This window comes from Protobothrops mucrosquamatus, unplaced genomic scaffold, assembly GCF_001527695.2.
Source record: "Protobothrops mucrosquamatus isolate PMUCROS unplaced genomic scaffold, P.Mucros_1.0 scaffold239, whole genome shotgun sequence".
In the NCBI taxonomy this organism is placed as follows: Eukaryota; Metazoa; Chordata; class Lepidosauria; order Squamata; family Viperidae; genus Protobothrops; species Protobothrops mucrosquamatus.
The window spans coordinates 241,519-267,481 of record NW_015386589.1 but is presented as its reverse complement, the minus strand read 5'-3'; the positions used below and the strand labels follow the sequence as shown (position 1 = coordinate 267,481).

Here is a 25,963-nt window from a genome sequence, read left to right as displayed (position 1 = left end):
ACTGAACAGAGCTCGAATGTTTACTAGCCGAATGCCTTTCCTGATGCCTATGTTGAGTTCACAGCAGAAAGTTACTCATTGCACCCAGATAGAGAAACATCTGCCGCTACCTAGGATCAAATTAACTGCCTCCTGATTGTGAGGCATTCTAGGTTACCATACTGCTTTAATCCAGCATAATGCACTAAACTTAAAATTAAATCACTCTCTCTCAGTCCAATCCATCTCACAGAGTTGTTGTGGGGAAAATAGGAGGAGGGAGGTGTATTGCAGTGGTGGCGAACCTATGGCACGGGTGCCAGAGGCGGCACTCAAAGCCCTCTCTGTGGGCACGCGCACCGTCGCCCCAGTCCTAGGCTTTCAGCTAGGTTTTATACAACCTTTTCGCTTTAGGCCTCCGCCGCCATGTGCAAAAAAAAAAAAAAGTTCAGTCAATTTCAACTTCTCGCGGGAAAAAAAAGATCTTGCAAAGTTGGAATTGATTGATTGAACTTTTTAGTCCCACCCAGTCTGCCATTACCACCATAGCCACACCCACCCAATGGGCCATACCCATACAATTGGCCACACCCGGCCAATGGGTCATACCCACCCGGCACTCGACGATGCATAAGTGGGTTTTGGGTTGCAGTTTGGGCACTCAGTCTCTAAAAGGTTCGCTATTACTGGTGTATTGGATATGTTTGCCACCTTGAGTTGCCTGTAAAAATAATAAAGGTGGGATAGAACTAAATACATTGTTTACTTAGATTTCTTCTAAGTAAACAAACTGACTGAAATTAGAAGCAGGTCTTTTTGGCTACACCCAGCCAGGTAACTAACCCTAACCTTCTTTGACTGATTTTGACAATTTAAACAGGGTTATACTTAGAAAGGAGACCACAAGGAAATCCCAAGTCTAAACGTTAGACTGGAAAATTGAACCAATCACTAAAGGTAATGATAAACTATGATTGTATTATTTCCTTCAAAGTAACATGGATGTGCCTGTAACATCACAAGAAATCAGGTTTTCGCCTTTATCAGTGAACAAATATATACGACAACTTTAATAAGAACGTCCTGTTCCTTTCCTTGTATTAAATTAATTGAGTTTCCAGAACTAATCTTTACATATGATCAGAACTGTATATTTTTTTCAGTGAGCTTATATTCCAAATCTTCCCTGGATGGCAGGGGAGTGGACAGAGGATACTTTCAAAGTAATATAAAATATTACTTTCAAATAATATAAAAAAATCCTTAAGAGGAGAATTCTAAGGTTCTGTATGCTGCCTTTACTCCTACTGTACCCCCATAATAAAACTTTCTAGAATTTCCTAGGTCCCTTATATTTTTTGTCCCAGCTCACTGTTACATAGCTTTTTTTTCTTTTCTTTTTTTTTTAAAAAATAGATTTGAAGTTGCTGTTTCGTACATTGGCTTTTCCCAACTTAGCTGATTTTTAATACTTGGACTACAGTCCCCATTATCCCCGGTTTTGTTTTTCTTTCTGTTTTTCTTTTTGTTCTCATTGCTTAATTTTTTGCTTATCATACATTTGGTTTTAAATTATGATTAAGAATACAAAAGAAATAAAAACAGAAACATTTGTTCTGAACAGTTTTGAATAGGATTGCCTGTTCGTGTATAATGATCAGACTGGGGCCATTAATTTTTGCATTCTTTTGCACAAAGGGTTCTTTTTATTCCTTCCATCCCAAATAAAGTCAAAGGACTGGTCTTTCATGACCCCTTTTCTTTTTTCTTCTTTCTCTGCCCCATTTTTATTTCTCAGATTCTGGATAAGATAAGGATAAGGAAAAGCCAGTTTGGTCTAGTAGTTAAGGCAACAAGCCAGAAAGCAGGAGTCCACGAGTTCAAGCCCAACCTTAGCTATGAAAGTCAGCTGGGTGACTTTGGGCCAGTCACTCTCTCTTAGCCTAACACACCTAACAGGTGTATGGATACTCTGTCACCTTGATTTATTTATAAAAATAATAAAAACGGATACAAAATAAATAAATACAGGAAAGGATAAGGAAAAAAGAGGGAGATGACCCTCTTCTTAGCAATGTGATCTTCTCTGTTTTAGGAAGGAGAAGTTTGGAATCCCTCAGCATCCTGGTCACCACAGAATGGGAAACACAAATAGTGCTAAACCGTGAGTTGGCTCTTTATTTTCCAAAGAAAAATATTTGGCGGAATAATACTGAAAGAATTAATGTAATAACTTGATCTAACTTTTCTCATAATCTTCACCATGACCAATTCCAGTTTGTTGTATTAGAATATTGGTAAATATTGTAACTTAGTAACAACAAATTATAGATATTTTTTTTAAAAAAATGGTTGAGTACCATGAAATTAAGATTCTGTGATATTTTGTTATTTATTTATTTATTGACAGAAACTATGCTATTTGAGTCAAATTTTGCTATTTATTTGTTTGTTTTTATCAAAACGTTTCCAGTTATTTCAGAATTCATTGCAACTTTTGTATTTTTCTGCTGATTATTTAGTATTACTGTGTTTTTATTTACTCTTGCGATTGATTTGCAGTTCTGTGAGAAATTGATGTAGTCTAAAAACTTTAAATAATATGTAAGCCTTTTCTAGAATAAATGACAGCTTTAAGAATTCAGATCAACTAAAAGAGAAACTAGAAACAGAAATCAGTGGTATCTAAGTCCACCTATTATTTATTTATCACTTAACTCTGATTATCAGTTCACTTTTCCCTTTATCAAACACTAAGCATGTTTACTTTTGATGAGTCATTTTCTCAAACAAAAATAATAGAAAGGTAGTCATATCACTTAGTTTCCATTTTTCCACTTAATCCATAAAAGCGAACATTGCAAAGCTGACTTTCCCACCATGAAAAAAACCGGTTTCCACAAAGGGTTATGACAAATAGCTATGCAAAATTATAAAAATAAGCCAAAATACCAGGGCTTTTTTTCTCATAGAACGCCCAGAACGGAGTTCCGGCATCTTTTTTGGATGGAACCCTGTAGGGTAGGCAAGGCGGGTTGTATGACGTGTGTGAGTTCCGGCACCTTTTTTTTTTTTAGAAAAAAAGCACTGCAAAATACTATGTACTAGTGCAATTGTTTTGGAGTAAGGAAAGCAGTCTTTTCACTTTCACCCCCTGGAGGCAAAAAAGAGATCACAGACCAGTGTAAAGCCGATAGCAGAAGACTGAAATAACAGATGGTATTGTAGGGTCCACATACAAAGTAGATGGAGTCACTGATTTTCTTCATTTGATATTCCCTTTTTCTTTTCTTTTTAATCTTTCATCCTCCTTTTCCTCCTCCTCCTCCTCCTCCTTCTCCTCCTCCTCCTCCTCCATTCTCCAGATGAAGGATGGGTTTAGTACGAGACTCTGACCTGGGAAAATAACAATCAGATTTAATTTCTATGAACTATCTATGCACTTGGGCTGCAGACAATGATATAGTTTGGTCATTTTAACGCTGGACTTCACTTCCCATTTCAGATTATGATGCTCATCCTTCAAGGTGAAGCTTCTGGATTTCTGAACAGCATTCTGGTCCTACAGTAACACATGAAGCTAAGCTAGAGCTTCCCACAGTTTGATTCAGTTCTTTCTCTTTGCTTCTTTCAGGCCGATCTCATCAACAGTCCCTACACCAAAGTCTGTAGGAGGTATGATCCAGGACCTTCAGGAAGACATCAAATGTTCCATCTGTTTGGAGTCTTTCATTAATCCTGTCTCCATAGATTGTGGGCATAATTTCTGTCAAGACTGTCTGTTTATCCACTTGAATAATTCTCCACAGTCTGAGTACAATTGCCCTGAATGCCGCCATCTCTGCCGCCCTGAACGCATGAAACCAGATGCACGGCTGAAGAGTTTGGTGGAAAAAATTTCACATTTTCCTCACCTGGAAGAGGTCAACAAGGTGAGATTGCATCTAGGTAGAACTAGGAAGACTTTACTGCATTGTATGTCAGGTGCAAGAAATCACAAACCAGGATAGAGTTCAAAAGTACTACAAGTTTATTTCATATTATCTAAATACAAGTATCTGATCTACTAATGGTAAAGACAAATTGGTTCCAGATAAGAATTAATGGACTTTAAGGGGAGACTTAGGTCTCTTACAGGGTATGGTGACTTCAAACTGATGATGCATTTGACCCCTCCCTTGTCTCAACCTGGTCATCTCCTACATTGCAGATAGATAGATAGATAGATAGATAGATAGATAGATAGATAGATAGATAGATAGATAGATAGATAGATAGATAGATAGATGATAGATAGATAGATAGATAGATAGATAGATAGATAGATAGATGATAGATAGATAGATAGATAGATAGATAGATAGATAGATGATAGATAGATAGATAGATAGATAGATAGATAGATAGATAGATAGATAGATGATAGATAGATAGATAGATAGATTTGAAGTTGTTTCAATAAACAGATGAATACAGAAAAAAACAGTCTTGCAGATGACCAGATTCAGAGCCACACAGGACCATAAAGGTGACAACCACAACCTTCAGCTACATCTGTAAGACAAGGTACAACCAGTTCAGCTCTCAAAGCTGGGTGGACATCCAAGTATAACATGAATCATTCATGATATCTCAGGGCTGCCACATTTTATTTTTTATTTTTTATTTATATTTGGATTTATATCCCGCCCTTCTCCCGTAGGACTCAGGGCGGCATTAGCTTCCAAATGCTTTACAGGTGCAATCAAGTGTAGATCATGTTATAGTTATCCAGACAAGAGATGACATGGATGAATGGGAGCAAGACTTCCAACCCAAGAATGGCTAAATTAGTGTACCAGATGTAAATATTCAAAAGTCCACCTGTCTGCAGCTATCACCTATCTGAAGAAGAGTTATAAGTCAAGAAGGATCCCATATTGTGAGCCATTTTGAATAAGGGAATACAACTCTCTACAGAATTACTGGATCAGCACTTCCATTATTTGGTGTAAGATTATGATATTATTACTGTTGATACCTGACTATGGTGGTGGATGACACTTCCAATGGTTTCACATAAATGTCAAAATCACCTGGGCCACTCCACAAAATAGAGGTCTCTGAGCAAAGCTGTCCTTTCCTCTCTTGATGAGAACCATTCCCTACGAAGAGAAAGAACTATTGAAAGACAATATATCAATGAAAACTGACTTCATTTCGCACTCCAAGTTATATAGTCCCCTTCCCAAAAAGCTCACAAACAGCACATTCCCTACCACTTCTGTCAATCTGGCATGGCCATCACAATTGAGCTGCCCTAGTTTCTTCTATCTTGGCTCTCTTGACTCTGGCTGAGTAGCCATGAAAGTTGTACACAGCTTGTTTTGAGCTAGTTGTCTTCCTTTTCAGAAAATGCCAACAGCTTCAGTGGTATTGGGGAAGCCAGTTCAGCTGGTAGGTTTGGATGAAAATGGGGATCTTTACTTGGATGCGGAGGCCCTGAGTACCTGCTTAGAGCAGGAAGAGGTGAAAGATACTCCTGTCTGCTTAATTTCCATCATTGGGGAACAGCGACAGGGCAAATCCTTCTTGCTCAATTTCCTCCTGCGGAGATTTAAAAATCTGGTAAGTTTGAGAATATTTATTTTCTTGGTGTTTTAAAATGATTTGGATTGGATGATACTCCTCCTATCATCTTACAGTGTTGTGTTAATTTTATTCAAGAAATCAAGCATGTAAAATGAGTTTATATGCATTGCATTTTGCACATTTTTTCAACTTTCTAAAGAATATGAGAAGAAGGAGAAATAAATAAGGCATACTACATTCCTTGTCTGAAAAAGCAAATGTAACAGCTTAATAAAGGAATATAATCACTGAAGGTAGCCTAGTATTTCATATCTCATGGTATCTCACTGGTGGAGTACAAATGCTTCTTAAGGAGTTTCTAAACTCCCAGGAGATTTATACCATAAATAAATCACAAAAAATTATTAAAGAATAAATAATAAAAAAGTAACAGTAAAATAATAACATGCATTTCACCAAAAAGCAAATCGATGAACTTTGCAGAAATAAGGAGAAAAATAGAGAAAGTTGCTTGCCCAAGAAATGTTTTGATATATTGGAAAATGTATGTTATTTGACTAACCATGCTATTGAAGCAGCTACATGTTTCCTGTCTCATTTATTTATTCCTTGCTGGCAGGCTGTTACAGATGACTCTTGGATGGGTCAAGAAGATGAGCCATTGACAGGTTTTGAATGGCATCCAGGAACTAAGAGCATCACAAAAGGGATCTGGATATGGAATCAGCCATTTTTGGTCTCTGATGAAAATGGAAAGGTAAAAGTTTGAGAATTCAATCCAAGAAGTAATTTCCCTCTTCTTTCTGCCTTTTGTCTTCTTCTTTGTAGCCCCTGTGCCAGATTTTTCAACAATTTTCTGAATTTAATGCATTTCTCACCTCCTACATATCACACCAGTTCCCAAACTAGAGTTTATTAATGCTACCCAGAAGGTTGATAGTATGATAGAAAACATAGATCTTGCCATAAACAATGTTGCTTGGCCAAGCTGGAGGTTGATCTAATTGAGTTGTCTGTATGATTGATTGATGGATGGATGGATTGATTGTTTGATTGATTGACATCATCAATGTTGACTTGTCTTGGCAACCAAATAGATACTGGTCTTCAAAATGATCTGTCCCTAACCTGGTGCTTCATATCTTCCAATGTGCTCATATCATTGTTGTAATTGTATCTATCCACCTTGCTGTTGAGTGTCCTCTTCTCTTTCCTTCCACTTTTCCCATCATTAAAGACTTCTATAGAGAGTTAGTGGTTCATATAATGTGTACGAAGTCATATCTGGTCATTTGTGCTTCAAATGAGAACACTGGATTAATTTGTGTTATATTCCATTTGTTTTCTTGCTTGTCCATGGTACTTTCAGGAGTTTCCTCCAGCACCAAATTTCAAAAGCATAATGGAGAACTAAGACACTAAACAGCATGCTGAAGCTTGTATTTAAAAAGAAAAAAATCTGTTCAGCACAGGAAATGTAGATTCTAAAAGGCAGCAGATTTACCAATTATGTAGAATTTGTGTTTGCCACAATGTGGGGAGAGGAAAGAGTGTTTTGAAAGTAGAAACTTGCTTTTTTACAGCCACATGTAATAGCTGCTGTACTCAGCTATATTTTATGTGATTCTTGCCACTTCCTAACTATTTTCCTTTCTTGCCTTGTTTTGGTTGCATCTCTTATCAAACTTAGATGAATCAATGGACCAGGTGCTGGCTGGACCCTACTAGCCTATCTTTTCCATTATAAAGTGATTAATTTCCTATACTTCGGTCATGATGGTGTGGACTGTTTTCAGTAGTTTTATCTCTGGGGGTTTTATTCTGTTTATCATCATTTTGATTTTTTAAAACATCAGGAATGTTGGGAACTGTAGTTCAACCAGGACAGAAATCTAAAAGATTTACCATCTCTGCTAAGAGCATTTAATATACTTTAGAAATGAATTCTGTAGCTATGTACAGAAAACATTCCTAAGATGATTATTGAATAATCCACATTGCACAATTTATTGAATCAGAAACCAGATGAAAAGGGTGAATTCACACTATATGTATCCACTTATTTCTCTTCTCCATTCCATCTTCAGGTAGCTTTGTTCTTGATTGACACCGAAGGCTCAATGGATATAGAGAGAAGCAAGGACAATGGTGTCAAGTTTTCAGCTTTCTCTATGCTGCTTAGCTCCTATCAGGTGGAGTTCTAGGAACCAAATTACCTTTTTTTCCTCTAGACTGTAAAAATAACTTACTTACCCCATTTTTGTTGTGTTTCTTAATTGTCTTTTAGATTCTCAATTTATCCCACAGACTGAAGGACCCAGACCTGGAATACATGGAAGTGAGTTGGGCTCTAAATATTAAAAAAGTGTGGTCCTTGTCCCAGGGAGACAATGCAATATTACCAGGCAGAGGTGATATAAAAAGAAAGTTCTCTCAATATAGTTAAAAGAAGGGGACATAAACTAAAGTCCAGACTTCTGGTGTCCTTTGATTCCTTTAATTCAGGCAACCAAATTGGAAAGATCCTAAACTATTTTACCTAGTTACCTTGACTCAGATGCAAGAATCTGCCAGCTGTGGTACTCAAACAGTCCAAATCAGTTTCAGTATACTACAAGTACAGAATCAATGCTTGCAAGAGACTCCATAAGTAGTAGGGTTATGCAGTACTTACAGATGCTGCAGTACTTCAGATGCTGCAGTACTTACAGAAGATGCTGAGGAGGATGAAAAAAAAGTAAATGTAATACCCTTTAAAGCACCTGTATCTTTTTCCAGGATATTTGGCAGCTACAGAAAAGCCAAGTTAAAATAAGAAAATATGTGGCTGTTTTAAGACTTTTGATAGGTGCTATGATCATACTCCAAAGCATCTTTTCCAAATTGTTTCCAAAGTATTGCCAAGTCTCATTCTGGAGTAAATATTAACAGGAATGTCAAATGATGCAAGAAAATCCATTTCAGTTGGATGATTAGGCATATTGATATGCCAGGGCAAACTGATCTCAAGAAGCTGTCAAGATTGATTTGCCTTTTCACCTACATTTTCTCCCTCGCTCATAGCTTGACAAAAAAAACAAGGTAGAGATTGTGGAATGGAATGCAAAAGTGGGAGGGAAGGTATCTAGGCAACTGAGGCATCTTTGAGAGCCTGCAAGAATACCAAGGTCACTAACGCAGGTGCTCAATGGAGAAGTGGACTGAAGAAGTATTACTGTTGTACCATGTGAACCACCCAGTGGGTAGGGGTGAGGGAATCTATTGTTTAACTAAGCAAGCTTTCTGTGGGAAAACCAGAGCTGGTTTCGCTTCTTCTGTGCCAATGTAAATTTTCAGTAAAGTATTATACTCTTGGATAAAATCATGTCCCAGGAGTTTCTTTTTCTGAAAATGCCAACTGGACAGTTGACAACAGCTTGATTAATCTTTGTCCCAATGAAAAAACATGGGTACCTAATAGTTATCAGATCCCTATCACTGCTGCACCAGTGTGTGTATATGTGACCTACTGTCTTTTCCATTTCCTATAATCTACAATGAAGATATCAAAACAAATAGTTCAGGAAAACCAGTAAGGAAATTTTCAGTTTTACATGGTTGACTCAGCCATGAATGCAACCACTGAACAAAGGCTAGATCCCCACATCATATTGGTCTTAGATACCAAATTAACTCATTATCTGAATCTGCACATTCATTGAATCATTAACTTACCTCTGATGCTTGGCTCATGCAATTCGCTATGCCACAAGAAACACTCTAATTTTACAAGTAATTACCGTAAATTTAGCATGTTGTACAAATGCAACTAAAAATTCTTTAATTGATCTGAATAAATTGATTGTCTCAATAACATTAAAAATATTAAATGGAAAACTAACAATGCTTTGTCTTTGTATAAAAGCAAAAGGTTAAGTAGTTTAAAGTGACTATTACATTTTAAATGGGGGGGAAGAGATATACCCCCCACCAGCTTACATACAGTACTGTACTTAAGTCTACTGTCCTGAATTCTCTGGAATCGGTCACTCCCAAAGTCATATCTACCCAAAATGAGAAAAAAAGGACACCAAGTGTTCGTACAGTTTCCTTTAGTGACAATACAGTATTATCAGCCCTACCTATTCTGATCTTTGCATAAGATAAATGTGTAAATTTAAGTAGGTATTATTCTTGTCTTACCATAATAATAACACCATCGAACAACAAAATCTGCTTATCCCTTGTCCTTGGGAAGGATTCAATATTTGGATAAAAATGTCGAATCCAATTTAAACATCTGGCTCGCTGTGCAATGAACCATTATAATATCAAAAATATAATTTTTATGTGCAGGTTTATCTTTCCTGTCATCAGACACCCAAGGTGGCCAACAGTAAAAACAATAACTCACAATCACAAAATGAGAGAGGTCCTCACTTATTTCCTAAATCACGTTTTAGTTCTTCATCTCTGCTGCTGAGTGAACAGACAATAAGCTCGGGTGAAATTAAGTTGCCTGGTTTCATAGTCACCCACTTCTTTTATCCCACAGATGTTTTTATACATAGCAAAGACTGTGGGCCATCAATTCAAGCTGAAGCCTGTTCAGGTAAGAAGCCCCATCTTTTCCTTCTTTCTTTTTACATTCATGTCATGTATATATTTTTTTCCTCTTCCATTGTTATCATTCCCTCAGAACTGTTGCCCTTGCACTTGGTCAAAGAGGCTCTTTGTTCCTGAATTCCTCTTCACAGCAAACGCCTCTTCCTCTCTGTTTTTTTTCTGCCTGGTACTCGCATCTCTCTTTCCTTTTCTTTCACTGTGAATATTAATGAACTTTTTCACCCACTGCTATTTGAAAATGCATTATTTATCTTTATAATGCATCCATTTTTCATCTCTAGAAAGGACAATAATTTCTTTTCTTTTTTTACAAAAAGTCCAAAATTAGATAGACCACAATATTCCCACCATATCCATAAAAAAGGGGTTAGTTAAGTAGGATGGCTTATTTTTCCCAAGTAAACACCCTTACTATCCTGTTGCTTTAAGAAAGTTTCTCTCTGCCTGGTTTGAATGCCAGAAGCTAACCAGGTAGTAAGAAAGTTCTACAACAAAATGAGGTTTAATGGGGTACCTTCATGCTCTTTCTCTTTAAAAAAAAATATGCAAAAAGTTAAAATACAAATTCCAAAAAAAAAACAAAACAAGTATGCTCTTCATGCTTTTTCACATCCAAAGCACAAATAGACAATCTGCTGTGGTATATGAGGTTTCAAGTTCCATCTTACAGAAATAAGAAACTCTGTTCAGGATTATAATTTTTCCCAATAGGTATTGTAAGCCATTAAAAGTCCCAAAGTCATATCTACCCAAAATGAGAAAAAAAGGACACCAAGTGTTAGTATTATCAGCCCTATCTATTCTGATCTTTGCAAACTGAAAAAGTGGAGGGAGAGTGTTATAAAGAAACAAGAACAATCGAATAGCAATATGAATGTAAGGGGAGGCACTGCTTTATTTTCACTATAATTATGATATGCTGGGGTAAATGGTTTTAAAAAAATGAAAACCAATATTTAAAAGTAGGACTAGCCTCAAAGGGAGCTACAGTCCGAACTATACTTCGGCAGAGAACTCACATGATTCTTTTCCTTATTCTCTCCTGTCCTCTACAAGTGATAAGACAGCTTTGCTCCCCCTCAGCTTCATAGACTGGGAATAGAAGGAAGGATAAGTAAATAAACTGAGGGGCCTTGCAGAATAAGAAAGGATCTGATAAAGGAGGAATTTCCTTAGAAGATAGGACCCATCATCCAGGGTCTTTTTCTAATAGGGAAGGATTCTACTTCCAAATGGTATGCATCACTCTCCCTGTTTTAGCGGCATTGATGGATATGCCAAATGGCAGGAGAAGGTGGTGAAACTGAAAATATCTCCTGTGGCTCTTTGTAATGGTTGAATCAGCCCTGTAAATTTATTGCCATATGTACAATTTACTTTCTAACTCACCTTTACTACCATGCAGAGTAAGTTTATTTTTCCATGCATCCAGTGGACATGTAGTGGGACCACAATAAGAGGGAGGAAAGGCAAATGCAGAATCCTGCAGCTTCTCTTGTTTTTTTGTTGCAGCATCTTGATGTCTTGGTTCGTGACTGGTTCTACCCCCCCACCTATGGATTCCAGGGGGGACAAGATTATCTCCAGGACACTATTCAGGTAAGCCTGTTGTAGAAATTATAGAAAGATATCCTGAGTTGATAATGAAGAGATTCCGTAGGAATCCATCTCCCCTCTAAAGCAGAGAAACAGAGTGTTACAATAGTTGCATCTTCTCCCTTCTATTTGTCCATTTAACCTCAGAAGCTGGAGGGTCAACCCAACCGGCATCCACGAGCCCTGCAAACATTCAAAAGCACCGACACTTCTTGTTACCTGATGCCCTTCCCTGGCAAGACATTGGTGATGGGAAATGAAGGCACCATAGCAGGCAAGAAGCTCTTTCTTTCAATTATACCTTCTTCATGTTCCTCCCACAAGTCTATGCATCCAGCATTTGTATGAACTGTAGAAAAGAGTAAACACAATTACTTCATTCTGTTGCAAGGAGGAACATCAATTCCATAACTCCTTTCTGATGATCAGTGTTGGAGTTTAATAATAATTAGATCAATTCATTCTATGGCTTGAAATGGAACTATGAATCTTAGTTTTGTTAATTGGAACTGAGATGGGGGAAACAAAGCAGGGAATTGGTTTTTTCCCTCTTATTATGGTTTAAAAATTGCTCTGAATTCAAAAGGCAATGTAAAATAACTGTAGTGAAGCCAATAAGATTATCCACTGTGCCGGAGTATTCTTTATGAAATAATTTTTTATCCTACAAATAATTTTGGTGACCAAAATTCACCAAAATCTTCGCATTGTCCTATTTTATCTGTCTTGCTGCTAGCAAAATATGCCTTTTCTTCCACATCCCTTCTTTAGTCCTGCTCACTATTGATATTATCGACTTTGTAATCCCTTTGCTGCATTCATTTCCTCCAAACCTATATGATTACTTAAACATGCACAAAGCTTAAGTCTTGAAGATGTAAATAATATTCTAAAATCAATTTTATTTGTCCCACCACCAGAATCCACACACACTGCATATAGACAAACATAGAAACTGTTTTTAGGTAGGATTGTTCCCTTTTAAGGCCAAATACAACACTCTTTTGCATTCTGGAGTCTTGGACTAAATCAGGTTGCATTCAGATATTTTCAACTATGATCTCCAGAAAGGGTAAAAAAAATATATGTGTGTTCGCCAGAACAGTTGAATTGTTTCTTGCAGGTATGGATGAGGATTTTAGAGAATTCCTGAAGGATTATGGGAATCATGTTGCCAGATCAGCTGGAATGCATGTACAGAGAAATCAGGAGAGCAAACCTCTCACCGGGACAGAACTTGCTGATAAGATAAAGGTGAGAGTTATGGGAATCAAATGACGTAAGCAACCTACGCCTTTGAATTTGTGTTTGGCATATAGAGATTTCTATTATATCCAAAAGAGATCAATTTCTTGAGCTATTTCTCAATGTTAGGAACTTTAAGATGTGTGGACTTCAAGTTCCAGAATTCCCTAATTCCCTAACTACTATCTACCAAACATCAATGTCTTCTTACATTATCTATTCTGACTCTTTTCCCGTCTCTGAGATTTCTAGTTTTTCTTCTGTGTTGTCACTTTTAACAGCCAGCAGATGGAGCAGTTTCACTTTTCTAAGTTGTCCTTTTCCTTGCTGTGCTTCTTTACATTTGTTCTCAGAACTGGCCACTCTTTCCAAAGGAAAAACAACTTCTCTTTTTGCTGCTGATGGAGGCATAGCTGTAAAAACATACATCTCCTCTCCTCCCTCTCACACCTGTGTCAAGGTTGCTGCTTTATTGGCAACTCTGCTATGCTGGTGCTGGAGGAAATGAGAGGGAATGAGTTAGAGTTATCTCAAGCAGCCAATCTTTGTGAGATGCCCTATTCTGGATAGATGAAAAATGGTTATATGAGGGAGGACCCTGGAATCTGCAGTTTGGACTTAAAATTGTATGTGTAAATTGACAAGCAAACAGGAAAAGTCCAGCACTGCCTGTTCAAAACATGATTTCATAGAAACTCAGAGTCAAAATCCCTGCTCAGTTTAAAAATCCAATTAAAAACATCCAGAGAAATGATTGTTGAAATACCACTTGAACACATTAAGCAAAGGGTAATTTAATTCCATTGTTGCTTGGCTCTGTAGCCAGTGGACATAGCTACCACATCAAGCTGGTAGTTCTGAATCTCATGAGGAGTGTTAGTGCCCATAGTTTTTGGTGTGGCTTGGTTTGAGACTTGTTACTACCGACTCAGAGGAAAGGAACACGGTTGCCTCCCTTCTTTCATCCAGTTGTTAATGGGAGGAATTGCATGATATGCTTTGGCTTGACATGGCACACTGATGCAATTGATGTTCGCTCATAGTTTGTCCAAATTAACACACGCCTAATGAGATCTTATGTTATCATAATGAGAGTATGATAACACCCTGCCCACCCCCCACCCTGCCTTAGCACATTTGTGAATATTTAGTGAGTTGATATATGTATTCCTTGCCTGTGTATGTGTGTATGCATGTGTGTGTGTTAAAAAAAATTCCTCACCTTGTACTCACTCTTGGGTTTTCTACCAGGGGCCTTGGAGTTTGAAGGTTATGAGTAAGATCTTAGTTGTTCCTAGCATTGTACTTAATTGGACAGAGAGCTATGTTGGAGCCATTGTCCCAGCTTAGGAGTCACAACTCCACATACTGTTATTACTACAATATGCGCTTTGGCCTTTACTTTCCACATTCTCTCTAGTTCCTTCTTCAGGCCCTCATCCTTATCTACTATCACAATACTAGTAGTGGTACTACCTACTTGTGGTAATATATACTTTTATTAAAGATTTCTATATATCTAAAACATAAACATGAAAACATAAAATGGAGTGATGAGAAAAAAGAAAAATGTGCAAAGTACAATATAGGCAGAAAGAGAAAAAACAAAAACACAATTAAAGAAATGACTTCTAATCTTCTTTACATCATGTATAAAAAAAACTTCTAACCCTGTTTCCTAGTCCGAGCCTTTGGTCCATTTCAATGCCTTTATGCTTTTGATATTTTTATTGCAATTGTTGTGTTAATCATTAACTTTTAAGTTCTAACCATCTCAGAAAAAGCATCATTTAATCCAAAATTCTATGTGAAAAGAGTGTGTCATATATTGGGGAAAATACTGTGCGTGTCTGTTTCTGTGTTTTGATCTGTCAATAGAAATCTCTGTGCAGGTGGGTTATAAGTTGATTGTCTACATGCTGTATTTGGAGATATTCTGAATAGACATGTATTTGTTAATCTACTTTCACATGTTGAGCCCTCCTTTTTTTAAATTTCTTTTAGGATTTGACAGAACTCATGAAACAATATCACACTGGTTTTTCCTCACCCGTAGAGGTACTGACTTTCCCATTTTCCTTCTGTATCCTTTTTTAAAAAGGAAAATGTCCCTCAGAGCAAGCTCCACATTCTGGGCAGCTATGTAGAAATCATTTGCTTTTACCCTTTTCTGTTTCATTTTGTTTTAATCTTAGCTTATCTTACAATTCTAATACTGACTGATGGGTTCCCAACAAGGAATTAATGGGGCCTGATAAACATAATGGGGCATGAAGAAGAAAACCAAAAAAATCTTGCTGAAGCTAAATTGGGTTGGGCCTAGTTAGTGTTTGGATGGAAGAACATCCATTTGTTGAATTCTGTAGAGGTGGAAGATGGGATGAGACTAACATAAATAGCTTGTTAGATATGGCTTTGAAGAACCATAGCAGGAAATCCAATTTCTGAGAGTGATGGATTAACCAGTGGAACAGCTTGCCTTCAGAAGTTGTGGATGTTTCATCACTGGAGATTTTTAAGAAGAGACTGAACAGCCACTTGTCTCAAATTTGTAGGGTCTCTTGCTTGAGCAGGGGCTTAGACTAAATGACCTACAAGATACTTTCCAGCTCTATTCTGATTGATTGGATTCTGCAGTTGTAACCATTTCCATTAAAAAGGAGCAGTTATAAATCTAAATAGCTGACTTCGGTGAACCTGATGCATACATCCAACTTTATACTTCTCTCTTTATTCCTTTCCTTGTCTCCTCTGGGATGTAAGGGAACTCAATGAAAGATTAAAAAATTTTGTAGCCACATCTGCTAACCTTTCCTTTTTCTTTCTGCTCAGATGGCCTATACCTTCAACCAGAACAACAATAAAATGTTCCAGAAGAAATTTAAAAAGTTCATTCAAAAGCAGGTAGGTCAAGAGGAAGAGACCAGTTTTATTATAGTTTTTAATTTTTTAAAAGGCAAAAAAATGAGGATTTTGAAGAAGCAAATATTTAGAATGTGTTAGAGATGGAACAGATTTCTATGGTTTATTTAATTTAAATTGGAATGTGGGGAAGGGCAAAGGATTGACATTTGGTCAGAGTATGGTTGACTAGAATCAGAAGTGTAATATAAACCAAAAGGCTGCACTTTGAAAGTTCAAGTACAAATAGTTCTTCATTTACAACTACTTCAGGGACTGAAATTATGGTTGCTAAGTGTGTGGTCATTAGGTAAGTTATCGCGTGGCCAGACCCAATTTTACAAACAATTTTTCCACAGTTGTAAAGTAAATCACCACAATTAAGCAAAGTTGTTTCCCCCATTGACTTTGTTGGAAACTAGCTAGGATACTGCAACTGTCATAAATGTGAGCTGGTTACCGAGCACACAAATCATGATCACTTAACTTCAAGGACAAATTGTTAATCACTTTTTTCAATCCTGATGTAACTCTAAACTGTCATTAAATGAATGATCATAAATTGAGGACTACCTATAGTGGTGTTGGTCAGTATTTAAATGCAGAAAAAGTAAATAAAATGATTTTTGTTTGACATTATATGAGGATGGACTTAAGGCTGGGTGAAATGTGCTCCACAAATGAAAACTTTGAGATAGATCAAGAGTAAAGCCTCTTGTGTTTTGAATTGAGCCCTGGTGGTGCAGTGGTTAGAATACAGTATTGCAGATTGATTCTGCCCACAGCCTGGAATTTGATTCTGACAGGCCTCGAGGTTGACTCAGCCTTCCATCCTTCTGAGGTCAGTAAAATGAGGACCCAAAGTCTTGGGGGCAATATGCTGTCATTGTAAACCTCTCAGAGAGTATTGGAAAATACTATGGAGTGATATATAAGTCTAAGGGCTATTGCTATTGCTAGATCCAGAAAACAAGTTAAAATATTTTGGCAGCTCCACACACAGGTATGGGTTCTTTCTGTCACCTTAATTGACTACAAAAGGCCATTGGAAATACCCAAAGGTGCTTTGTCAAGAGGCAACTGGACTTCCTTGTTTTTCTTTGAAGACATTTCGCTTCTCATCCAAGAAGCTTCTTCAGCAATGACTGGATGGTAGGGAATGGAAGGATTTATATCTTGAAAAAAACATCTTTGGGACAACCATGACCTGAATGACTGAGAATCTCCATAGACATTTAGCTATTGGGAATATAAAATGGAGAATATAAAATCTGGTGTCTTAGACACAAGGGCAGATTAAATATATGATAAACAGTGGAATAATAGGAAGTGACATTATTATGAATAATGAGGTGATTAATATTTACAGTCTTCTCCCTTTTCCACATCTGTTTCTATAACCTACCACCCTTTTGTCCAATCTTAGGAAAAATTCTCACGCTCAGTGTGGGCAAGCCTACGAGTGCCCCCAAATTCGATGACTAGGCGCTTAAAGGAGAAGCAAGAGAAGCTGCTCCAACAGTTCCGAGATTCATTTCAGGGTGACGAGCCACATCGGACCGAATTTTTATTATGTCTGGAGTCATACCTCAAGTGTGAAGCTAATGATTTCATGGAAGATTACAACCGTCGTTTCAAATCCAGTGCGATCAAAGCTGGGGTAGCCATTGGGGTAGGTGCTGTGGGGTTAGCTGGTGGGGCTGTTGGAGCTGGTATAGCAGCAGCCTTGTTGGCAGGAGAAGCCATTGTGCTGGGCACTGGTGCTACTTTTGCGATTGGGACTGTGGCCGGGGCAGGCACATTTGGACTTGTGGGAGGAGGAGTGGGAGCTGGTGTGGGGAGCCACTTAGGGAATGCTAAGAGCAACAAAGCCAAGAATGAGGCTAAAGATGATAATAAGACTGAAGAAGAAAAAGAAGAAGAGGAGAATGTGTCAGATGAGAAGAGTCTTATTAGCTGATTAGGTGCATCTTAAGAATTGGAGCCCCTACTTCCTTCACCAAAGAACAAATACCTGTTATAAAGATATAAATCCCAGGAGTCTAGTCTCATGTTCACTCCTTTGTCCCAAGAACTATGAAGAATTAGTCACTTCCATTCTGGGATAGTTATAAAATAGCATAGTTCCAGCACAAAGATTTGGACTTGCTAGTGTCAATAAAAGACAAAGACAAATGCTTCATTCAGTGGCAATTAAAAGAATAATTATTTCCTCTGTATCTCTCCCTCCCATTTGGGGGAGGGGAGGCAGGCCCCAATGAATTACTACTCTTTTCACAGTACCAAGTTTCCCCTGCTCTAGCATCTATTTTGAGATATAGAATAAAGGAAAAGCGAAAATTATATCCATAGCATTAGCTGTAGACATGGAGCTACTTAATGATATCCATTCTGCATTAGTCTGCTTTGGATCAAAATATAAAAGAATTTAAAGTGGGCCTTGTCATCTCAAAATTTATCACAGGATCCTTCACCTTTTGCAGAAAGATTGTAACACCTCCCAGATAGAGCTGCATCAAGTTGTAGTAGCAGGTACAGTTAAAGGTGCAGTTTATGTTGTGTCTCAGTTATACCCCTTCCTGAATAGGGACACCCTTCATTTCATCATTCATCCCCCCCATCTCCTGTCTGGATTATTGCAATGCCCTCTACATGGGGCAACCATTGAAAATTCTTCAGACTCTTCAGCTGTGTGAGTTGCATTGGGTGTTGGTTTATTTCCAGATCCAATTCAAGGTGCTGGTTATGACTTTTAAAATCCTACAAGGCCTATAAGGCCAGATTACCTGTGGAACTGGATTTACCCCATTACAGCAACCTGTCCCACTTGGTAAGGCAGAGAAGGTAATGCTACAGAACCATTAGTTAAGAATTTTGACTGGTGGGCTCAAGGAAGAGAGCTTTCTCTGCCACTGCCCGCACTCTTTGGACATTTTCCCCCCAGAGGTGAGGCACCCCCCCCCTCTCCTGGCTTTTCATAAATGCTTGAAGACCTGGTTGTGTTGACCTGGTTGGGGCCCACAGAGGAGCACATAGCCATGGGGCTGGCTAGTGCACCAAAGACTTTTCTTGCCTTTTTAATCTTGAACTTGAACTTTTAAGTTTAACAGAATTTTCCTGTTTTTAATCCTTTTTATTATAATATAGTTTTTATGATTTTATATCTATTTATATACTGCCCAGAGTCCCTCTATGAGAGAGATGGGCTGTTTGCAAATATGATATATAAATAAATTCAAGGTTCTGATGGTCACCTTAAAGGCAGCACATGGCTCAGCAGGTGGCTGAGATCAAGTCAATTCTGCTGGTCCAGAGAGAACAGGGAGACAAGGCATGTTAAAGGTCCTTTTACTAAGAGAATATCATGTCATGGATCCTAAGCCTTCTCAGTGGCAACAACCTCTTTTGCAAATACCTTCTCCAAGACATACCTTTCCAATAAATTTTCTGGGAACTTTAAAGGTTTCTGGAATGTATTTGGGAGAGAGATGAAATGCTGGGTTCTGAGGATCATAGGATGTCCTTTGTGGTTACATGTTTTTAAGTTGTACTGCTATAATAGATAGTTGATGATGATGGTAACTGATAATAGATAACAAACAAACTAAACATTTTTACAATAAATAACAAGCTGCACATTTACCAAAAAAGCTCCTTGTTGAGCTTATGATATACTGCATCATATAACATTACCAGAATAATAATAAAAAAAACTTTTAATGTTAGTGTTTTATATTTATAAAGACTTGTTTTTATATTTGTATTGATTTCATATACTTATTCTATACTATCCAGATCATTTTGCATTAGATAGACAGCTATATAAATTTGTTTAATAAATAAATCCTAGGTCTCTGATAGAACTGGAATTTCCAAACGACATCAATCAAATACATGATTCTGTTTGTTTGTTTGTTCTTTATATTGTGTTATAGGAAACAGGATGGGGAAATGAGTAGAGGGACTTCATTTTTTTCCAGAAAGGAAAGATAATTCAATTTCTACCCACTTCTTCCTTTACTGGGTTCTGTTGCTTTAAACAAAGTTTCTCTCAGCTCGCCTGGATACCAGAAGCAAACCAAGGTAGTTTGTTATAGCACAGTTTAACTGAGGTCCTTTCAAGCACCTGATTATTCAAGGAGCGGGTCCCTAGCATCTTTCTGAATTTCTATTCAGGATGACCATTTTTTCTCTCTAGGTGTGTTCAATCAGTGTATTAAAAGCATCTCATGTTCCTCAAAAAAAATGGTCTCACAGTCTCTGGTGTCATTATAATATTACCATCCTAACCCAATGTGATGTCTTGGACACTTCAGTAGAAGTAGAAAGAAATAAAAAGAATCATTCACATAAATACAAAATAAGAGAAGCTCTGTTGAAGAATGAGGAAAATTGCTTTGCAGATGCATGGATGCTCTGAAATTGGAGGATTGGGCAGCTATTTGTTTGGAGAGATGTGAGGATTTCTGACACTGGTGGGGCTTGAACTAAAAGATCTCATACAACCCTACGGTTCTATAATTCTATTTTGTCCAGGATCTTCCAGTGTGAGGGCTGATCCTACTTAAAAGCTTCACAGGAGGATGAATGCCAGTATTCATTTTACCTAGTCCAATAAGCCAATAAATCACACAGAGTTGAGGAAAGTGGGTTTCAACATTTTAGTTCTGTGCAGAAATAAAAAGAGATAGTCTTGGGGCCCAAGTCCAAATCAAGCACCCCTGCTGAAATTCAACAAGCTCTTTTTATACCATAAAACCACATATAACCCAGAATTTCCTGATCTTTCATTATTTGTTTCTGATTTCTTAATGCCAATTTAGAGTAATATTCCATAATAAGCATGGGGTGGGGTGGATGGGTTTGCACTTAATTACCTAAGCTCTCTTTTAACAGGCTGATGACAAACTTTTACCTTTGGATCTTTGCCTGGACATTTTTAAACACAGCTAATCTACATGTCATGTTACCTTTCCTTGTTCTAGTAATGGGCCCATTTGCAAATTTCTTTAGCGCAATTACAAAACCACATCCTGCCATTTAGACTGACAGTATTTGTGATCATTCTCCTTAGCTCTTTGCTAACAGATGTTAAAGAAGATGTCAGTTAATTGCTAAAGACTAGGTCTAGCAAAGACACAAAGACCAACGTTTACAGAAGCTTCTAATTATTTGTTAGCAGGTTAATAGGCCCTCCTTTTCTAGAGCCACAGTTCTTAGGCCCTCACCAGAATTTCCTTAGCTGAGAAGGATATCAGTATGCAGCAGACAAGCCAGATGTACTTCCCATAACAGCTCAAGGTTAAGGGGGTGACAAACATTTTTCTACAGGTTCTTTTCATTGGGAGAATCAGCCCTTTACCTTTGCTGCCATATGTACAGTTTTGTTTCTAGATCACCTTTGGCAGGATTTGCAGACGGTATATCAGGTATGGTTGCTCTCATGCTTCCAGTGGACATGCACTGCGAGTAAAACAATGGGAATGGAGTTCCTCTCATCTCTCTGTTGCAATGTCACATCCTCTTGTGAGTGACTGGATCGTCCCAGCTACGTATGGATACTGTAGAGCAGGTCTCCAACTTTTCCGGGCTCAAGAACCGGAGGAAAGGGGAGCAGCTTCAAAATTGATGTGTGCGCACACACACATAGGGCCACACACACTGGCGTGGCACTAGCAGCCCTGTTCGCATATGTGGCATGCACTGCACACACCCCATGGCAGCTAGTGGCCCATTCACCTGCCCAACACTAGCATCCCCATTCATGCCTGCGTGCATGCACAAACGGGGCCGCAGGCCCTAGCGCAATTGGGGAATGAGCACCCACGCGTGCACACACTACCCAGCCATTTCCGTGGCCCACTGGCCAAGAGCCTGCAGCCTGGTCCTGGGTCGCAGACCATAGGTTGGGGACCCCTTCTATAGAGGACAGAATTACTGCCCCAGTCAGGTCTCTTAGGAAAGAAAGACCCTTGACTTCGTTTCGGTGAAGTAATAGGTTCTTTTACTAAAGATTGCTGGCTGCAGAAAAGTCAGGCTAGAACTAAGTTTCCTGCACAAAAAGTTACATTTCTTTTTTTTCCCCAGCCCATCCCTCTCCCCATAACCAGTTCATCTTCAGCCAATGAAGAGCTGCATAATTGTTTTGAGAAACACTGAGATATTTGGGGCAGTCTACATTCCATTCTCAGGGTATGTGGCCTTGAGTGCTGGCACAAACTGGTTCCATGCTTCCCTGGTCTTTGTCAAACTGTTATCCCCCCTCCCTATTTTCCTTCACATCCCCACACAGATTTATTGCCCATATGTCCCCCTCCCATGTCCCTTCCTATAGCCTTTGATCGCAGGATGCCAGTGAGGCACTAAGCTAAAGATGGCAGAACTGACAATTACCTCCCAAGACAGGGATGGGCAATTAATTTTCCCAAGGGGCCACCTGAGAAACTGGGACTGTTCTGGAGGACCAAATCAATGTCTGATGTCCTCAAACTCCATCACCTCAGCTCCTCGGGCTGCTTTAGGTGAGACGGGAGTGTTGCACAGGTCTCTCCTTGTCATCCTGCAGCTGCCAGCCGACTAAAGGAGTGCATTGTGACTGCACAAGCCAGATTCAACTCGGCTTCTTCTTTTGCTCCCTGTGGTCCATTTATTTACATTTGATTTCTAATTTCCGATTTACTTCATACAGGCTAGAAGAAATAGCCAGGACTGGATGTGGCTCAGAAGCCATAAAATGCCCAGGTCTGCCCCATAACATCATCCAGATAAACTTGTTACAGAAAGCATAAAAAGCTGATATTCTGTGTTCAGAACTGGAAGTTGATTCTGGAGTCCATCTTCTCTCTGGGCGATGGTTTTACAATGGCTGCACATTGTTCCCTCTATTGGTCCATTCAACTTCATTAACTTGCTGGGATTCAGGAGCTCCAGAGACCCTTAAAAGCGGCAATAGATTGATGCCCTTCCCTGGCAAGAAGTTAGTGAGGAAACTGAGGGTCCCACAGAAGGCAAGAATCTCTCTTTCCATTATAATCCTTTATGTTTATGACATGTTCTTCTTTACTTGAATGTCCTTATTAACATAAATTCGAAATAAAAGAGAGCATTGTTACATTCTACCACTAGGGGGAGCATTGGTGTTATAAATTCTCTGTTTTAATCGGTGGAATCTAAAAAGAATTTAGATCACTTAATTCGTTTGCCTGGAATGAAAGCAGAAACCTAGGAGGAAGAGGAGGATTGTAGGGAGGGGTTCCCACCAAAAACAATATAACAAATCAAGGACTTTTGTAGAACTAAAAAAATATTATAACTATAAATGATTTTATAAAAAGCCAGAATTGGAAGTTTGAATCCCCTGCTCAGTGCAGGCGTCCTATTTAAAAGCTTCCAGACAAATGGAAGCTGCAATTTGTACATATTAAGCAAAGATGAACCTACCACCTCTCTGGTAAGGTAATTCTACTGTCTAGTCTGCTTCTAGTCAGTGGGTAGAATCAAAATCAAGCTGGCAACTCTGAATTTCATGGGGAGTGTTAGTCCTACATTCAGTTATAATGAGGCCTGGTTTGAGCCCTGTTGCTACACACTCAGAAGAATGAAACATGGTCGCCTTCCTTCTTTTATCCAGTTATTAGCAGATTGATGCAACTAATGGGTGCCTTTCATCTCTCTCAGCAGGCCCAAAATTAACACAAACCCCATGAGGCCTGATGCCTATTGCTAACCTTGCTTTCCCCACCTAAAGCTTTCTTATCCAAATCAGGTTATTTAAGATATTTCACAGAAGCCTTCACGTTTTTCCTGAATTCATGTAATGTTCTAACCCTGTTTTATTTTTCTTTGTCCCCCAGATCTTTTTTTTACAACAATGATCAAGTATTTATTGTACATTATATTCTATGCAGATATTCACTTTTTATTACTTTATGTTATTGTTTTTGTTACAGTACTTTATTATACTTTATTTATACAGTATTTCTTTACGATGCAGTCACTGGATGTTACTATTGCAATGCTTATGTTAATCATTTTTCAGCTGTCTGGAAAAGGGCATTACAGTTCTTAGACATATATTAATTCGTGTGTGTGTGTGAGAGAGAGAGAGAGAGAGAGAGAGAGAGCATGTTTGTGGGTTTTGAGGCAGCCCTCAAATTATGATCACAATCGGGGCCAGAATTTCTTTGCTTAGCAAGGCAGTTGTTAAGTGAGTTGCACCTGATTTTACAATGTTTTTGCCACAGTTGTTAAGCAAATCACTGCAGTTGTTAGATGACTCACACAGTTATTACACAAATTTGGCTTTCCCCGTTGACTTTGCTTGGCAGAAGCTGGCTGGGAAAATGACAAATGGCAATCATGTGACCTCCAGGAAGTTGGATTCATTGTAAATAAATGCCAGTTGCCAAGCAACCTGAATTTTGATCACGTGGTCAAGGGGATGTTGTGAAGTTGTAAGTGTGAGGACCTGTTGTAAATCATTATATTTCAGGGCTGTTGTAACTTCAAATTGTCACTAAACAAATAGTTGTAAGTCAAGGGCTTCCTGTATATATGCAGAGCTATAGGATGGATTATAGGTTTCTAGTCCACATTTGACTGTCATTTGAAAAAGTGTATTGTTCATCCTATTTTAACTCTCTTTTTTCTTATCTTTTGTGGTTTCTTAGATCCCACCAAGCTTTTCTTTACTCACACAGATACTATATATCCCCATGTCTATGGAGATTCTCACTCATCCAGGTCACGGTTGTCCCAAAGGTGCTTTTTCAAGAGGCAACTGGACTTCCTTGTTTCTCTTTGAAGACATTTCACTTCTCATCCAAGAAGCTTTTCAGCTCTTGACTAGATGGTAGAAAATGGAAGGATTTATATTCCTTGCAGACAGCTGGTCATTTACATTCTTTTGGAGAGTTGTTGAGGCCTCTTGGAGGTTTATCTGGGTACTCAAGGTCACCTGAGTAGTGCAAATGGGTGTGGAGGCTTCTTGGAACTGCTGAAAGGGACTGTGTTGTAGACTGGAGATAGATGATGTCCTATCCCTCCCCCTCTGTTGAAAGAGGGCTGTTTTCCCCATCTTCCTCTTGCATCTCTCCCTCAAAATTATTCATAGCCTATATCATTTTATAAATGGTAGCATCCTTTGAGTTGACCTCAATGTTATTCCATGGGTACACTGTGTATTTTTGTTAATGAAGTGGTTTGCCAGTGTCTTCTTCTGTTTGTTTGTTTTTAAATTTCTCAGACTAGTTTTGGTATTTCCTATTATTCTTCCACCCAAAAACTCACTGATCCTGGCCTTGCTTTGTTTTGAAGCCTAGAAAAATTAATCTAGATGCCATCACCTGTTGGGTTTGAATTCCCAGCTATTCTTTCTGAAGTATAGCACTCTCCTACTTACGGATCATCTCTCTAGTTTGTTCTCCTGAAACAGTAGCTCAGAGAACAATTAAACTCAGAATCTTCCAAATATTTTAGACTCTTAGAATCCTTGATCATCAAGTATGTTGGCTGGATTTTGTGGCAGTTACATTAAAAAATGTGAAAGGTACTATCTGTCCTCAAAACTAGGACATTATAGTTTCCAATGCACTGAAGGCTATCTGTATTTGTAATCTTTCTCATGTGTAATCTGCATCAGCACAATCCCCCCCCCCAATTAAAATCCTTCATGAGTTTAGCCACTCATGCCTCTAATGAAGTGAATTGCAGCTCATGAAAGCTATGCCTTTTAATAAATGATATTAGTCAGCAGGGCTTTTTTTCTCAGAGAAAAGGTGGTGGAACTCACCTCCCTCCCCTGGCCACGCCCCCACCCAAACCTGGCCACGCCCTCGTCAAACCCTAGGACCGCCCCTTTAGAGAACAGGAAACCCCACCCTCCTCTGCTCCAGTCCGCCTGCTGATTGGCGCCCGAACGGCAGCATGTTGGCCAGCGTCCTCTTCTCCGCCTTCAGCTTTTGCTCTGAGAAGCCGCGCGCGTTTGGCTTTGAGGGCGCCGGCGTGAGAGCCTCTGGATTCTCTGCCGCTTCTTGCTCGGGCAGGGTCGCCTAGGAAACGGGCCAGG

The 25,963-nt window shown here is 38.7% G+C and overlaps 1 protein-coding gene across 1 annotated transcript; it reads left to right on the top strand.

Annotated features, from left to right (window-relative positions):
* The first annotated feature begins 2,078 nt into the window (after positions 1-2,078).
* LOC107286050 (RING finger protein 112) lies at positions 2,079-18,063 on the top strand. Its single transcript, XM_029283811.1, has 13 exons — positions 2,079-2,143; positions 3,614-3,911; positions 5,371-5,586; positions 6,170-6,307; positions 7,638-7,742; positions 7,838-7,888; positions 10,085-10,141; positions 11,668-11,754; positions 11,899-12,025; positions 12,875-13,005; positions 15,001-15,054; positions 15,829-15,900; positions 17,324-18,063. Exons 1-13 carry the CDS (start codon positions 2,118-2,120, stop codon positions 17,855-17,857), a joined length of 1,896 nt encoding a protein of 631 aa, XP_029139644.1. The 5' UTR covers positions 2,079-2,117; the 3' UTR covers positions 17,858-18,063.
* Positions 18,064-25,963: the final 7,900 nt, after the last annotated feature.

Excerpts from the sequence above, each read along its gene's own strand:
- LOC107286050 (XM_029283811.1), top strand. The coding sequence starts at position 2,118 with ATGGGAAACACAAATAGTGCTAAACC. Across the intron at positions 7,743-7,837 it reads TGCTGCTTAGCTCCTATCAG|ATTCTCAATTTATCCCACAG; the intron begins GTGGAGTTCTAG and ends ATTGTCTTTTAG. Across the intron at positions 10,142-11,667 it reads TCAAGCTGAAGCCTGTTCAG|CATCTTGATGTCTTGGTTCG; the intron begins GTAAGAAGCCCC and ends TTTTTGTTGCAG.